Source organism: Strix aluco, chromosome 5, assembly GCF_031877795.1.
Source record: "Strix aluco isolate bStrAlu1 chromosome 5, bStrAlu1.hap1, whole genome shotgun sequence".
NCBI lineage: Eukaryota > Metazoa > Chordata > Aves > Strigiformes > Strigidae > Strix > Strix aluco.
This window is the reverse complement of record NC_133935.1, coordinates 2,492,779-2,510,233: the sequence shown is the minus strand read 5'-3', so window position 1 is coordinate 2,510,233 and position 17,455 is coordinate 2,492,779. Positions and strand designations below refer to the sequence as shown.

General features: G+C 40.7%; 1 protein-coding gene across 1 annotated transcript; it reads right to left on the bottom strand.

Moving 5' to 3' along the window:
• Window positions 1-185: 185 nt before the first annotated feature.
• RIBC2 (RIB43A domain with coiled-coils 2) lies at window positions 186-17,446 on the bottom strand. The gene is made up of 7 exons (XM_074825281.1): window positions 17,330-17,446; window positions 13,008-13,089; window positions 11,167-11,511; window positions 10,395-10,513; window positions 3,959-4,186; window positions 1,239-1,405; window positions 186-267 (listed from the first exon to the last, which is right to left on the bottom strand). Exons 1-7 carry the CDS (start codon window positions 17,444-17,446, stop codon window positions 186-188), a joined length of 1,140 nt encoding a protein of 379 aa, XP_074681382.1.
• Window positions 17,447-17,455: the final 9 nt, after the last annotated feature.

Sequence of the window (17,455 nt, the reverse complement as noted above, 5' to 3'; positions counted from 1 at the left end):
AAAAATCATTACAATGTACTCCTCTTCTTAGAACAGACATGGCCTAGCAGACTGTCCTATAGTTTGAGTGCACTGTTTGAACAGGGTAGAGAACAGATAAAAATAATGAAACATGAGATTGCCCAATTAAAAATTTTAATATGTCTACATACTTCTATGTACTTCAGGTTGATTTATGCAGAACATCATCGACTGGTTGTATTAAACTGTGCATAATACTGGCCCGTTGGAAAATTTGAATATGCTTCCTCTCTAAGATAAATGTTCCTATCAATAAATTAAAAAAAATGCAGTTAGTAAATGTTTTTCTCATGATAATATAGAAGTAAGTTGAGAAACCTAAAGAAGATGCAATGCATAAACACTCATAAATGCTCACAAAACTCTGAATTATTAGAAATGGAATTTAATATAACTAGATCTTTTCCTCCCAAATGTATGCCACGTCTCAATATAGCAAACTTCTTTTTTTTGACTCTAAAATAACCTTCCAAAAATCTCACAGTGAAAAACTAAATTAACACAATTCTGAATTTTTGCTTTCAAAATAGGAAAGCATTAGGTACTGAGAATTCTTTTGCTAAATGTATGTTTGCATGCATGATGAAAAAAAGAAGAAAAAAAAAGATAAAAAAGAGTGTAAGAATAAAACACCAAATTGCTTGGTTTAATTTTTTTTTCCCCTTCACATATTAACTTCCTCCTTTCCCATCAGAGCAGACACAAGACCTGCCCATCACCGCATGTCCAGTGGTTAGCTAAAGAATCATCTAGTTTTGTCACACATAACAGAAAAGCCCCATTTGTGCCATTAGCTTAACCCTGAGCTATCAGGAACTGGTATTTCTACCAATACCCATCCTTTTTTGTTTCATAAAACTAAAGTAAATTAAATAAACATGTGCTGCTTTATACCTCATAATATAATTTTCTGCATATTTAATTGTATTTATTCTCCTTTTTGCTATCTATATAAACTGTCTGTTGTCAGTGGAACACTTAAGAATTCCAGCTACTAATTCATACCTATAAGTCAGTAACAACCATAACCTACTCTTTTATGTTTAAATAGTACTGAAAAACACATTTAACCCAAATTTTTAGGGTTTTTTAGAACTACGAACTCGTAACAAGTATATTAAAAAATTAACAAAGAAGTGAAAAAGCTCTTTGAAAGCCAAGCTATTGTGTTAATGGCAAAGAGTTTTATTTGAAAAGAAAACTCTTCTGGCACTTACTTTGCTTTCTGCTCATGAGACAGCTCTGCATTTACGTTATCTAAAGCTCGCCGGCGTTCCCGACTCTGGCGTTGCTGATGTCGCTCCAAAACCAACTGCGCTCTCGCAGCCTGTATACTCTGCCTGTCCCACTCAGCATCTCTTCGGTGTTCTTCCTCTTTTAGTCTCTACAGGAGTGAAATAAAATGCTTCCGTTTCTCTTTGTTCAAAGATGAAATAACCTATATAAAGTCTGATGGGTAAATTCATCCAGACAAACTTGCTCGTCTTTACCAAACACTAGCAGTAGCCAAATAGGGAGGAAAAGGAAGCACTTCCAGACTAGGTAGGAGCCCATGCGTGAGGCAGAAGATGCTACAGATGAGAAAGCTAGCCTTTTCCAGGGAGCAAGACAGACTCCTACCTCTGCACAAGGTAAGAAAATTAGGATCTGCTGCCTGGCAGAAAGAAGTTAATGAGTAGATGACTATTTCACGTATTAGCTCTCTAAAAACCCAGTGCAGCGAGACAGATTTTTAAAATTTTTTTTTAAAGTTCTTGTTAGCAAGAGTTGTAACTTCTTGAGGTCAGAAATTAGCAGACAGCACTATGGCTTGTGATATGGCTAACTCAGTGTAATAACTGAGCCACCAACACCAGATGAGTAGACCCAAACTGCTTTTTCCTCTGCCCCTGTTACACTATAGCTTCCTCACTTCTCGTCTGACATCACATTGAACTGATTCAAGAAACCAGGCCTGCAAAAAACCCTCACTCTTCTTGGTGGGGCTCATTTTCTGCTTGAATGGGTTCACTTTAGGGTCAGAAGAGAGACAGGAAAATGACAATTCTATCTTCAGCTTTAATAGCAGCAGTAGATAAGATATAGTGCAGCATATGGTATTGTTGGGATCAAAAAATAAAATTGAAAAGTTTCTTAGCTATTATGAATCCAGCCTCTGCACTGAATGAGGTAAGTAGCTTCCTACTTCACAACACCTAGGCCTGTACACTCGTCACTGCATAGAATGGGTGGATTTCTTATATTGCCTGCCTGCTTCCATACACCTTCAGAGCAGCAATTACCAGCAATATTTAGTTTTTCTGTTGTAATTCTACCCCCGAGCATGCCTCATAGTTGTGTGGGATGGTAGAAAGCCAATTCTGGTGCATTCTTTAAGGCTATGGAATATGCATGAGCAGGATCACTGGACCCGCTCTGTTTGTCTTGCTTGGGTACCCCTGAGCAGGAGAACCCTGCTCCAGCCTGCCCTGCTCTGCCCCTCTGCTCCTGGGTCTCCTTCCCCATGGAGCAGCCCACTCCTGCTCATTGCTCACAGGCAGCTCGGGCAGTCTCAAGCCCTGAACTGTACCATGAAGCCTGGGGCTCAGGCTCTGTAGGACCTTGCTCCTCAGCTGAGCCACCACGAACCATGCCCCAGGATCCCCCAGGCCCCTTGGCCCTGGGCTCCAGAGCAACCTTCCTCCCAGCCCCACCCCAGGATCCAGCCCACTCAGAATCACAGAATCATCACAGAATCATCTCGGTTGGAAAAGACCTTGAAGATCATCCGTCCAACCATGAACCTCACACTGACCGTTCTCAACTCCACCAGATCCCTCAGCGCTGGCTCAACCCGACTCTTCAACCCCTCCAGGGATGGGGACTCCCCCCCTGCCCTGGGCAGCCCATTCCAACGCCCAACAACCCCTTCTGCAAAGAAATACTTCCTAAGAGCCAGTCTGACCCTGCCCTGGTGCAGCTTGAGGCCATTCCCTCTTGTCCTGGTGCTTGTTCCTTGGGTCAAGAGACTCATCCCCCCTCTCTGCACCCTCCTTTCAGGGAGTTGTAGAGGGCCAGGAGGTCTCCCCTCAGCCTCCTCTTCTCCAGACTAAACCCCCCCAGTTCCCTCAGCCGCTCCCCATCAGACCTGTGCTCCAGACCCTGCACCAGCTTCGTTGCCCTTCTCTGGACACGCTCGAGTCATTCAATGGCCTTTTTGGAGTGAGAGGCCCAAAACTGAACCCAGTCATCGAGGTGTGGCCTCACCAGTGCCAGGGGTAAGATCCCTTCCCTGTCCCTGCTGGCCATGCTATTGCTGATACAAGCCAGGATGTCATTGGCCTTCTTGACCACCTGGGCACACTACTGGCTCATGTTCAGCCGGCTGTCAATCAACACCCCCAGGTCCCTCTCTGAATGGCAGCTCTCCAGCCACTCCTCCCCAAGCCTGTAGTGCTGCTGGGGGTTGTTGTGGCCCAAGGGCAGCACCCGGCATTTGGCCTTAGTGAAACTCCTCCAGTTGGCCTCAGCCCATCGCTCCAGCCTGTCCAGATCTCTCTGCAGAGCCTCCCTACCCTCGAGCAGATCAACACTCCCACCCAACTTGGTGTCATCTGCAAACTTACTGAGGGTGCACTCGATGCCCTCGTCTAGATCATCAATAAAGATGTTAAACAGGAATGGCCCCAAAACCGAGCCCTGGGGGACACCACTCGTGACCGGCCGCCAACTGGATTTAACTCCATTCACCACAACTCCTGCTGCTCCACGGCACTTCTCAGCTGCTTCAGAGACACTGTTCAGTTGGACTGATGAACGTTTGGGTAGAACACAGATCAATGGAAAACAGAGTCTTACAGTGGGATGTGCAGGGCAAACAAGAACACTTTCTTCTACAAACATTTTCTATAAGATTATTACAACCAGGAATACAGAATATGCTCATAAACTGAAATACCAGTTTCTCCAGAACTTGTTGCTGTTGAGAGTAACGGATTGCCATCAGCTGATCCCGATTCATCCCCTTCCATCGATCGGGGATCACACGATGTCTACCAAAGGAACTGACTGCTTGTTCAGGGTTTTCAGAAAGTAAATCTCCTTGAAGGAGGCTGGAAATTTCATCCATGTCATCTTTCATTTTTTGATCCTTTTCCAACTTCCTTCTCTCAGCTAGTTCAGCAGCCTAAATTCAATGAAAGGAGAGAACTGATAGTTTTGCCATGAGAAAATATTAAATAAGGGATGCAACAAAGTTAGCACATCACAACAGATTTCCTTCCAGCTTGCATACAGTTGTCAACAGCATCACATATGAATACTGTGATCACGGTCCTATTGGCTAAGATCAAAAATCTAGTAGTATACATTTCTTTAACGTTGTCAGATCACATACAGCAAGTAATTCGGGGAAAAATAATTTTGTTATGTAAGAAAAGCCAGAATTACGTAAAAAATACATTCACATTTATCCACAAGCAAACACCAGTTGATATTTGGAGGCCAGACACAACATGGAAGAAATTTATGATAAAAATTTACAATCTTGAATCACTAGCCTTGATATATATTACCTAGTAAATCTACATGGAGAGTGTGATTAAGCCTTCAGATAAGCAAACAGACAGGAGATGCCTGTTAAGCCTGAAGATGCAGCCTTGAATCTGTTCCCTTTGCTGATACAAAACGCAAACTTCAATCATATTATGTGAATATATCTGTAGTATTAGAAAGCATAATATGCATTTCCTGTGGAAATTACTGTTCCTAACGTCCAGTATAAGGTCATAGTTTCCTATCCAGAGGTAATTTTCCCCTTACAAAACTCCAGAAAGCAAATATGATGATTTTACTTTAAAGTTATTACCTTCCAAAGAAGAATTAGACTAAAGAAACTAATTCAAAGTAGAATAATAATGCTATGTCTCATCCATTTCCTGTAATGTGTAAACTAAGTCATCTGGAAGAACGCATGGTGCCAGCTTCCCTCTGGACAGAGGCCAGGTTATCTCCCTCCTGCTAGAGCACAAAGCACACAGGTTGCCAGACCAGCCTCTTGCATACGGTGCTTTACGCCTGTATCTTGACTGCAACAGCCCAGTGGATACCCAGCTCTCCGGTTTGTCCAGGATTGGCTCATGTTCTGGTCAAAAAAAAAATCACTGGCTTGAGAATATTCACTTTCCAAGTTAAGTAGAACAGCTCTGTGCTTTTCTTGCCTATTAGTAGTTCTCTGGTTGGCACACACACATTTATAAAGTGGATGAGGACAAGTGAAAAATGAAAGGTTAAGCATCAAGAAAGTCACAGCAGATAAAACAGCCTTCTGTGGTACATAAGGTGAAATTGAAAATTAGTAGGCAGAGCAACTAGAAGATAGAAACAACTGAGAATGACAGGACTCTCTAGACACGCGTGTGAGAACCCGTTCCTTTGCAAATGTTATGGAGAAGAATCCTAACTCAGTCAGCGCAGCGACCCGTGCCACCAGAGGAGGCTGCTAACCTGGGATTATCTCTACATTTCTATTTAGGGACCGAGTTTGGATTACAGTAGTTCTCCCAAGCATCAGGCCTGGAGACTGTCAAAGAGCAACTTCTATTTCCTCCAAGCAAACATGGACTACAACCTGTTGGGGGATCAGACAGAAGAGGAAATAACAAGTAATACTATTCTAGATTAATATATTCCATGGCTGAAAACAGCCTCGTGGTTTTCATTAAAATAACAGAATTACATGATGTGCAAACAAACTAATAAAAGATAAAGTCATTTTTTTTAGAATTATAAATTAGCTAAGCCACAATTCAACTTAGATGATGCAGAAAATCTTCTATTTAAAAATACTTACCAGCCATCTAATAGGAACATATACTCTAGAGCAAGAAAAGAAACGTCTACTTTTAAACAAATTGAAAAACTCCAGCAAATGAAATTTAAAGAGGCAAAACAGCAACTTCTGATCAGTCATTACCAGCTCTGCCATCAGAACACTCAATAATACACTGGAAACTAAAGGTCACATTTTCATCTCACTTAAGTCAGCGACTACAATTTTTACCAGAAGTTTAAAGCAATGGTTTTTAATCCAAAATGCGTTCCCTGAAGTTTTTTTTCTCCTCCGGAAGAGTCAATAACAACTTGAGAGGAACTATGACGTTATAATTCCCAAGAAAAAAGAAAACAAACCAAAGTTTTTCAGTCATCTGATATGTTTGGGACACTGAACCACAGTATCTGCGTATGTATTTTAGCTTATTAATATTATGAATTGAGCAAATACTTTCACTTCTGAAAATGCTTGAGAGTAAATCACATTTAACGGTCATTTTGGGTGGGCCTCACATAATTACTGGCTTATGATGAAGAATTATTGAAACTTAAAATGTGTAACTGTTATTTAGATCACTTTATTAATGTCATTCTGTGATCTAGCAACAGATCCACAAAAGGCACTTAGACCTTGTCACCCTAATCTTCTGAGTAAGAGGGAGAGCCTAAAATTTCTGAGCTGCCTGGGAATCTTGCTGGAGGAAAGTCCCAGCTCTACGCATAGCCATACATGTAGCACTACTATGCAATGAGTAATGACAGCGCAAAAGAAAGATTTTAAACTTAGAAAACGCATCAGATTTAATCTATCAAGTCAAATCCCAAATAATACATAATTCATTGGCGTAGCATGAAAAAAGAAAATGAAACAGGTGCACAAATACAAACGCCTTCATTTATTTTGATTTGTGATCCAACGTTACCTATCTTCCCTACTACTAAATGCTTCTTTTTGCTGTTGAGTCAACTTATAAAGCAAAAGAATAAATGCACATAGAAGCATTACGAGGCCAGGGCTTCACGTGCTTAGACTAACACCAATTTTGAGTGTATGAGGAACTAACTGCTGCCAATAAAGGAATGCACAGCTGAAGTCCTTATCACTAAGTCAGAGAGCTCACAGATGACCAGGGTGACCTATCCAGGGTCTTAGGAGATTGGGAAAGAAATATCATTAATCTGTACAGTAAATACAATTCCTTTGTCTGTATTATACAGATACTCCTCTCAAAGAATTGCACATCCAGCACATTCAAGCTAGGAACTTCTGCATAGCAAGGTCTGTTAAAAATCAGTACGTGCACCATGTTTCCTCATGCCTGAAAACGTGGCAAAAATGTTGAAATATTGATGATTCTACACATTGAATATCAAGAATAGGATGTAAGTCATAAGACATATTTGCACAGCACACTTCAAAGAATGATAAAAAGTTACCATTCTTCTTCTACATTTAGGCACTCAAATATTTCATTTCAGGTGAAAAAAAAAAAGGCTCCACAGTTAATGCAAATACATCATTTACTCAAAGCCTGAACAGCTCTTTCTCTGAAGTGGCTGCTGGCTCGGAATGGAACCAGAATAATGCCATCACATGACCATGATAACAACATCATCAGGAAAACTATCAAGCTGTTGTAGCACGCCCGGGAATAAATTGCAACTACAGAAGGTCTGTAAGATTGTTAACAAGTCTATAAATAGGAGGTCATTAAATTAAAGAGCCTCTGTAATCACATCCTCTCATTTTCTTAGTATTACCTACAAAGTGTCTTGGAAAGGATTCAAGTCCTGTGCTATATAAAGCTAGAAGACTCTTTCTGATTTCAAGACCACAGTCAGTGTATCTATTGCTGTACTGCTAAACTGGATTCCCAAGTGTGATTATCCTTAGTGAGGATCCTCTTTCTGCAACAGTAAGATTCTGCTATGGAATCACAACCACATCAAAAGAAGTAAAAAGTAAGTATTTTAGTCAGGACTCTGGGTAGCTTTCATTTCTGTTACCCAACTTGCCACATTAAAATGATTACTACTTATGTACAAATGATTTCAGCAGGCATAACTGACAGTTTAAGGTAGAAGTAGTCTTCTCTTATTCCAAGGATAAAAGCAATATTGGTGTCCCTGGTTAACACATAAGGTGAGAGAAAATTTGAGAGGAAAGACAGCATTAATTTCCTAGACACTACACACACTTAAAATGTTTACAGTACAGGATCCTTCACCATGGGGAAATATGGTACCAAATGTCATCAATTCATTGCCCTGCTAATTAACTCCAGAAGAACAAAAAGAACAATTAGCAATAAGCTTATCAGCAATAAAGTCATTGGCAGTGGTATTATGGTAAGTGGAGGAAGCTGAACCACTGTCACAGGAGGCAGCAACAGCTGTGAAGAACTGAGATGCCTCCCTTCAGTCTCTGCTCGGATTCTAGCAGACTGACCAAAACATGCTTCTCCTGGAGTAAATGACTTGCTGTTTTTTACGTCAGTTTTTCATTTGGGTTTGGTTAGGTTTTTTTAAAGAAAAAAAAAAATTTTGTTCTTTACATCCCCTAAAGATACTGGCAACTGTAAGGACTACAGATGATGGCCACAGAGACAGTGACTGATCCAAATACAAATTCCAGGAGATTTCTTCCTCTCTGAAGATGCATTCCCATATTAAACTTTATCTAAATTACAATAACTGAGGGTTGCCTTAGAAAGGGTGGGTTTGCTTTCTCCCTTCCTTTACTGCCACCCCAGCCTGTGCATTCACTCCTCCCAGGCAGATCTAGCAGTCATTCATTCTAGACAAGAGTTCATTTTCTTTTGGATTTGAGAAATGATCTAACACATCCTGAAGCTTCACGATCATTAGATTGACTAGAAGAGATATGGCAGAGAAAAAAAATGAATGAAACTTAGGGAACAGGAAAAAAAGAGTTCCTCCTTTGGCAGCCACCAACAGGTAGAGCAGATGTGTGGAGACCAAAACACAGTGCAAGACAGCACCCTCAAGACATTAAGGTCTTCAAACCGCTACTCAGATTGCTGAAAATGCCGGAGACCCCTGTTCAATCCATTTAGCTACAGAGATTTCTTCTGTGAAGTTCATTCTCACGCTGAATGCCTAGTTTTCTCTCTTGGGAAGATGGATAGAAAATCCCTCTGTAACATAGCTTTCTCTTAAAGACAACATCATGGAAAGGCCTGGCAACCTGACACCTCTGGCTTGATGTTTAATAAAGAAAAGCAGCAACTATGCCAGTACATCATTCCAGGGAAAAAGAGCTTTTCTCAACTATTCAGCAAAAAAAAAAAGGGAAAGCTGAAAACAGCATCATGGTTTAAAAAAATAAAAACAGAAAGAGAGCTGCAATCTGTACAACACAGAAGGGACAGTAAGAACTAAGAGGACACTGTTTTTTCTAACATAAGAGCATGGTAATGGAAGTTGGGGCAACAAAGAGCAAGACTTTTTTATATATTTAATATACACACCAGTCGAGTAAAATGTATATGCCCAAACATTAAAAACCACACCACACACAAACCTCCCACTCCATCCCCAAACCCCATCACAAATTCAGGAATATTTACATGGAATCAATTAGTAAGACAACAGTTATTTGGGATACTACCGCTACCCTAAGCACACCAGCCACTTGGGGTACTTTTGTGGCTCTTCATATAAAATACTGCTCAGCAGCCATGACTTCAAGCAGCAAAAGCCTTTATAATTACCTTGGGCTATCTATAAACAAACTTTTATGCCAAACGGGCCCTGAAAAGCTCAAGCAACACTTACACAAAGACTTGCACGCTTATACACTTAAACCAAAAGATACCATACTTGATGTAGGTGATTTTAAGGTGGCTTATTTTGATGTGACTAAATAAATTTAAAGCTAAGTCACACCAAATATAGTTTAACCAAACTATAGCCCTTTGAGCTGTACATATAAGCTGAATGGGAGAAAAAAAATCTGTGCAGGAAGATAAAGAACTGGAGCATGACAGATAATGGCACTAAGACAGACAGAGAAAGGTTCGTGTCATGTTTCAGTAGGTTCCAAAGTATGCTTGGTAAACAATCAGGAGACGTGCACAAATGCCAAAAACAGTGGTTGTGGGGAAAAAACATAAGCCATAAAGACAAAAAGGTACTGGTAGTAATGTTTCCACAGAAGCAAAAAGAAAAGCAGGCAGACACAGCTGAGATTATCTGGCAACTGATATAAAAGCAGAAGGAAGCATGGGAGGCTTTTGCTGTACCCATGTACAGACTAAATGTCCCCGAGATGCTGGGGAGTTGCTGCTGCCCTCCAGCCAGCAAGCTGAGAACCAGGAGGGAGAATTTTGACCGAGGGTAACTAGACAGAGGATAGCCAGATCCTTGGAGAGGACAAAGTGAATAAATTCTATCTTCCAATTACTGAAACAACCTTGGAAGTTACCTGCTAAGAAACCTGTGTGAAAACATCATTACTCATTGTACTGTTGTGCATCTTATTTTTCTCCTGTGTCTCCACTTTTTTAAAAAACAAACCAACCAATCCAATACTAATGTACCTGGGCTCTATTGAAATCTTTAGTAGCTGCACAAACAGCACGCCTGTTTTCTTCTTCTCTTCGTTGTTGCTCCATAATCTTTTGGTCAAGTTCAATCCTATTCTTGTCATAAAGATCATCTAAATTAGATTAAAATGGAATTTAGTCAGTATTCATGGACAATATAGAGTAAGCCACTAGAAGACAGAGAGACAGACAGACAGAGCAGCTAGATACAGTAAGCTGAATTACATAACTGTTTCCAAATCCTACCACTGAAGCTTTCTCCATCTTGGAATTTCAGGTGACTCATGAAAGCAGTTTATTATGGAATCCATCTTGTCTTAACAGTTAGACAAAGTTAAAATGAAAAAGTATGTTAAGTACTGAAGAAAAAAATGTTTCATGACAAGGCAGAAAAGAAAATTCAGCACTGTTTTTTGTGCTCTAGAACCATAAAGATTGGACAATTTGGTCTGAAAACATACAATCTAGCATGCAAAACACAGTTTTTTCAGAATGCTCTGATAATTCATTTGAGGCGTAAACCAGAAATGAAACCTAGGTAATATTACAGTCATCACATGCTATTAAATATATGTTTCTTAAGTGAGATATTGAAGACATTAGAGCTTGTAAAGTAAAATCTGCTGCAGTATTTCTAAGTGTTAAATACTGAACATTCTAAAATACTGCTATGTCAAACTGACACAATGGGTTATACCATAGTTTTGTCAGATACCTCAGAATTTCAGAAAAAGCAGATTAAAACCTCACTATCTTCTTTTGTTACCTGCAAATTTTTGGTCAGCTAATGCATTCTTCCAGTCTCTCTGTTGCTGAAGAGACCACTCTCTTAACTGCTCCTTTTGAAATTTCATCCTCTGATTATAGTTTAAGTCTTCACCCATAAATTTCTGCAAGCCAGATACAGTACACTGAGGATCGTCATCTGAAAGTCGAGCAGGTCTATCCTTCTTTAGGGCTTCTGGATCAGACAGGTCAAATTCACGTCTTGTTTCTGGCTTCTGAAAATTCTTCTGAAATTCACTGATAGCCTTATTTATGTTTCTGATAGAATTTTTCTGCTGTTGTTCTAACATACACATGATCTTGTCATTTTTCTTCATTTCATTAGCTAGAGAAAAATGAACACAACGAAAATACAACTCTTAGAAGTGCACATATAAGATGGAAAATAAAATTTTGAAGAGGAATAAACAGAACATAAGTCTTCAAACTTCTATACATTAGGAAAGAGTATTTGATCTGTAAGTACCAGCTCAGCAAACTCTCTAATGTTAGTCATATTTATCAGGTTTTTAGATATGAACTCTCTTATTGTTACAATGAAATATATGCATGAGAAACAAAGACAATAATAAATACTTCTTAGAACTATGAGGTTTCATTTGATTAAAACGTGCAGTAAGACATCAAATGTACTGTATACTAAGTCTTCCATCTACTCTTAGTTACAACTGAAATACCTTAAGTTGCTTATTAAGAAACAAACAAAAATGGAGCTCTAAATGAAAGAATGGACAGTTGTTTCATAGTTCACATGATTTTTCTAACCATAGCACTAAAATAATTGCCTGGCATTAACAGTTTTTGAAGAGCTTAATAGCTCTTGCCCATTTAATCAAAATGCTGTAACTGATTTAGTTTTAAAGAAAAACAAGCAAACAACAAAAACACCCCACCCAAAACTAGCCATTTCAGCCATTTAAATGTAATTGGAAAGAAAAGATCATTTCCTCTGTTGCCAGACTACACATTGCTTCTGGCAGTTTGCGAGGAGTCAGTCTGACAGGTATTCTGCCAGGAAAATCCCAAGCAGCCACAGAAGCACAGCATGAAAGTTGGCAGTTCCGTTCTAACTCTTCTTGAAACCCACAGAGAGCTCAGTCCGTGGGACCTTTTCACATGACAGCACAGGAAAGCTTTCCAAACACAGAGGGCCACAAAGGGTTTTGAGGTCAGGGGACCACGGATGAAATATTTGTGTGGTTACGTGTTCCATTCAGCAATGGCTCCAACTTAGAGCCCTGTTGTACATGACTCATGCTCCCAGCAATAATAATCTATAGAGGATTCTGTAGAATCTATGTATCCTCTTGAAGAATGGCCAGACAGAACACGGACTTACTCTACAAGAAAGCAGTCAAACAAATTTGCCACTACTACTCTGAAAAGAACAGTATTAAATTTTTTTAACATGCTCCCATATCTTCAGGTTTCTAAACAATGCTATTTATCAACATTTATTAAAACACTGCAAATTCTGGCCTATTAAGAAATGTATACCAGTTTAATCACATCAATATAAATCTTAAGATGCAGAGGAAAACACACACTGTACCACTGCAAAAGTATGAACATAAATAGGGCTACACAGTACAGTATTCCATTTGTACACCTGAATTTAGAGAAAAGCCTACGATTGTGCTTATATATCCTGACTGATATATTTACACAGATAGAGCTATACAGCAAGATTCAAGGAGATAGGCTTCATTTGGAAATAAATATGGCAGTTTGAAGTACATGAAGGGAAAAAACAAGCAGGAAAGAGAACATTTAAATTACATTTAACTCTTCACAGAAATACCATAGTCTCTATGAACATACCAAGTTCTTCATTTCGTGCTTTTTCAGCTGCTTCTTGAATTTTCCTGTCCTTGACCTGGGTATCCAAGGCATCTTTATCAACCTATTAAAATGAAAAAAAGCAGCCCCTTAAGAGATACTATGTTTGAATGACTAAAACCAGGTATTGTCAAGCTACATTGATTCACAGGTATACAAAATAGATATAAACCCACTACCAACAGAATATATACATATGACTATTTAACATAGGTAACATAGAAAGCAAATCCAGAAACAGCGATATTCTCCTTTCTTTGCTTTAATAATGGTAGGTATATTCTTGCACCGAATCAGAACAAAACACCACACTTACATGATATATAGAGCTAGAAATATAAACATTTTAAGCTGCATTACACAGAATACGTTTTCCCTATTACAGCAGCTTGCATTTTTACTTTTACTTTTTGTTCTGCTTTCATTTATAAAGCAGGTAAATATTTTGACAGTCAAGATGACAGGATGCTGTAATAATTCAGATTTGGAAAAAAAAAAAAAAGATTCACTGAAAGTATATTGGAGAAATAACAGGGATAGGAAAGAAATTTTCCAGTCTTATCTGACAGAATGGGATTCACGTAGTTGCCAGAATGCAATATCAGGTGCCATCTAAGATACACGCAGACATCTACAATGAGAATATTCACATCCCTGGAGAGTGGTACCTGAGCAAAGCATTATACCCTAAGGCACATCATCAAACTGTTGCAGCCACCTAATTCTAGGCAAAAGAATCAGGTCCTACGTTTATTAACAGGAGGTGGCAAACTAATAGGTAGAAACCTGGATTTTTTGTTTGGTTTTTTTACTGATCAAGTCATTTAATGTTTTTAAAAGATCTGTCAAAAAAGCAATGACAATTCTTCAGGTATCCGGTAAACTATTTTGATAGTCTTTGCCTAAAAACTGTTCAGATCAAGACAGAAAGACCTAAACAGATCACGGCTGAAAATACACTCTGTTAATGCTGTAAATGACTATATAATACGACTACACCAATCAGGCAAAGAGGGAGATCTGTAAGCAAGGGTGAAACCATAAAGAATTCTACAGGGTATCGTTGTCCAGACCCAATGGTGTCGTGGACATTAAATGTGAACTCACTCAGAGGTCTCATTTGGGAAACCAAGCTTTCAATATAATGATAGCAAACACTGTTAAGAGAAATTCAATACAACTTCATTAAACAGTTTCTGGCAATCATGCAGGTAAATCAATATATTGACTTGTGTGTGCAAATTCAGTTACGCTATCAGCTCTCTCCCAGCTGTCACTTGAGAAGAATACAACCACTCCTAGTCACGGAAAGCTACAGGTTTAACTTTCAAGCATTAAAATAACAAATCCCTTACTATGAACAGTTTGAAGCAGCTAATTTCTAATCTACTGGTATTTATGTATAATAGTTCTTATATAAATGGAAAGTAATTTTTCATTTGGACTACTCATCTGAACTCTTTTGGGAAATGAGTGATTTGCTGAGGATAAATTCCTAAATCTGTGAAGAGAGTGGTATCTTGCTTTTCCTTACTCAGATAAGGGATCAGATACAGAAGTCAAAGTAATAAATAAAACTAGTCATAATCAAGAAAAAAAATTAAAATCTCAGTTGTCATTCTGCTTTCCAGTCAATATATTATGTCCATGTTTTTAAACTACTCGATCCCTGCTTAAGGATTTGTGGTGTCTAAGTCAAATATCGCCTTGATTTTTTAAAATTTTGTCAGACAGCCGCTCAGCTAAACTGGTGAGAGAGAAAGCAAAGAATCTAAAGCCACATCAGAAATACTGATATAGTATATCTCTGTACAGATTTGTTGACTCTTCATGCTTTGGACTTGGCCTAACTTCAAAGCACAAGAACAGCCCCTTCTGTCAGCAAGTCATTGTTCAGCCAATGAATAATGTACCTTGAATGATGTTAATCAAAATATTTACAAAATTCCTCTCATGGGCTCTCCTTCATTTTAAGTGTTTGTCTCACGTAAATGGATCTACCAAAACCTGTCTGATAAGTTAGTAACACAGAAGTATTTGGGAAAGACTTTCCAAAGGTATACTTCAGTATTGCTCAATAAAGTACACCAAGATGGGCCATCTCATTCTCAGCTATTTCATTCGCTGAGAATTTATGGTTTACATTTCATTTTTAAGGCTGGAAAAAAAAACATCTTACAGAGAAATTATATGTTTCCTGATGAAGAAGTTTGATCTATCTTACAACAGCCATTCTACATCTGTTAAAAAAAGGTAATTATTAGCCCCTTCCGCTTAAGTATGTTGTCAGCTACTATATGTGTCAGGATGCTGTATCAGGTGGACAACCTGACCTCTTCGTTAAGTGGGAGCTGATACTTTCCTTTGCAACTATGAGGACTCTTGCATAAGTGACAAGAATAAACCCAAAGCACTGTCAGAGATACAGTGAAGATATCCTTCCACTGACTTGAGACATGTTATCTGGGACAAGATGGATCAAATTGACATCTGCTGCAGTTCTACCAGTCCAGTGAAGTCAACAGATTGGACTTATTTTCACCAATTCCAAATTTGGTTCTATGCTAGTTAATGCTACAGCTCTTGTACATGATACATGCATCAGCATAGAGCAATCAAAATACTTTCCAAGCCAAATTTAAAATTACTTCACCTCCATGCGCACCACAGAATCTTAACACGGGCCTTTGGACACATTACAGGAAGATTAAATGAACTACTGCATCCAAAATTTAAATAGGTATAAAATACAACATAATTTCCTATCATTCAGGGTGCAAACTGCATACATAGATAACTCTAGAGAAAACCCACCAGAATGAAGCTATCATCCCCACAGACCTTCACAGCCTGAAGGGTGTTCACATGCTGACATCCACTCCAGGAAAAATCAGGCACATCAGCTAATTCCATATACGTAAACATGGCCTGATGGATCTGTCTTATTTTGCCTGACGCAAAATAGGGATCAACTGCAGGATCCCTTTCAGCAATAAATCTCTCACAGCAGAGAGGTAAAAAACACTTACTCGTTTATGCCACATTGCATGAGCTGACTTTGCAAGTTTCTGGCTTATCCCAAAGTCAAGTGGGGTAAAGTGCGTGAAAAACTGCCTGTGAGCCAGCAATGTGTGCTGGCAGCCCAGAAAGCCACCCATGTGCTGGACTGCACCCAGAGCAGTGTGGGCAGCAGGGCGAGGGGGGGATTCTCCCCCTCTGCTCCACTCTGTGAGACCCTTCAGCAGTGCTGGGTCCAGCTTTGGGGGCACCAACATCAGGACATGGACCTGCTCGAGCGGGGCCAGAGGAAGCCACAAAGATGCTCGGGGGGCTGGAGCACCCCCCTGTGAGGACAGGCTGAGAGAGTTGGGGGGCTTCAGCTGGAGAAGGCTCTGGGGAGACCTTAGAGCCGCCTCCCAGGACTGAAAGGGGCTACAGGAAAGGGGGGAGGGACTCTTGATCAGGGGGGTAGGGATAGGACAAGGGGTCATGGTTTTAAACTGAAAAGAGGGGAGATTTAGATGAGGCATGAGGAAGAAATTCTTCCCTGTGAGGGTGGTGAGGCCCTGGCACAGGTTGCCCAGAGAAGCTGTGGCTGCCCCCTCCCTGGAAGGGTTCAAGGCCAGGTTGGACAGGGCTTTGGGCAACCTGGGCTAGTGGAAGGTGTCCCTGCCCAGGGCAGGGGGTGGGACTGGATGGGCTTTAAGGTCCCTTCCAACCCAAACCAGTCTGGGATTCAATGATTCTATAACAGTAAAGTGTACTACATTAACTCCTACAGAGATACTTGAGCACAAGGCTTGAACTTTCTATCCTTTTACAGAAAAATAAAATCTTGCCCTTGAACCCTACAGCAGTGAGACACAAGCCCCCCTCAGACTCTCTCACACAACCCCACTCACACCCCCCAGCAACAGCTGCCAAAAATAACTGTTGACGATGCCTAGAGAGTATCAACTCGCTTTCACCAGCAACTTTTTTCAAACCGCCTCAGCCCTTTAAAAGACCCAGCAGGGCTTTTCCTCCCCGTTTTACCCCCCTACCTGGAACCACAGGTGCTGGCAGACCCTGATGAGGCGCTAAGGGGGCGCGCGCTTCCCGGCGGCCGTTGGGGCAGCCGCTTCCCGCCCTTTCCCTCAGCCGGGCTGCTCTCCCCCCCCACGCCCCCCGCCCAGGCCGGCGTGGCTGCCCCCTCCTCCGGCCTGCCCTAGGACTCCCCCCCGCTTTAGACCGTCCTCCTCAGAGCACGGCGCCATCCCTCCCCGCTGGGCCGCGCCGGCGGAGGGCTGGGGCCGCGCCCTCACCCCTATGGTGCGGAGCCGCGCGTTGAAGATGCGGCTCTGCCGCTGCCGCTCCCGCTGCCGCCGCCGCTCCAGGGCGGCAGCCTCCTGCGGGTCTGGCTGCAGCCCCAGCCCGCTCATGGCGTCGAG

Bases quoted from the DNA above. Each gene is read 5' to 3' on its own strand.
- RIBC2 (XM_074825281.1), bottom strand. From the start codon at position 17,446: ATGAGCGGGCTGGGGCTGCAGCCAGACCCGCAGGAGGCTGCCGCCCTG. The intron at 13,090-17,329 runs GTGAGGGCGCGG...TCATTTTAATAG, and splicing joins CGCGGCTCCGCACCATAGGG to GTTGATAAAGATGCCTTGGA. The intron at 1,406-3,958 runs GTATTTCAGTTT...TCACTCCTGTAG, and splicing joins AACAAGTTCTGGAGAAACTG to AGACTAAAAGAGGAAGAACA.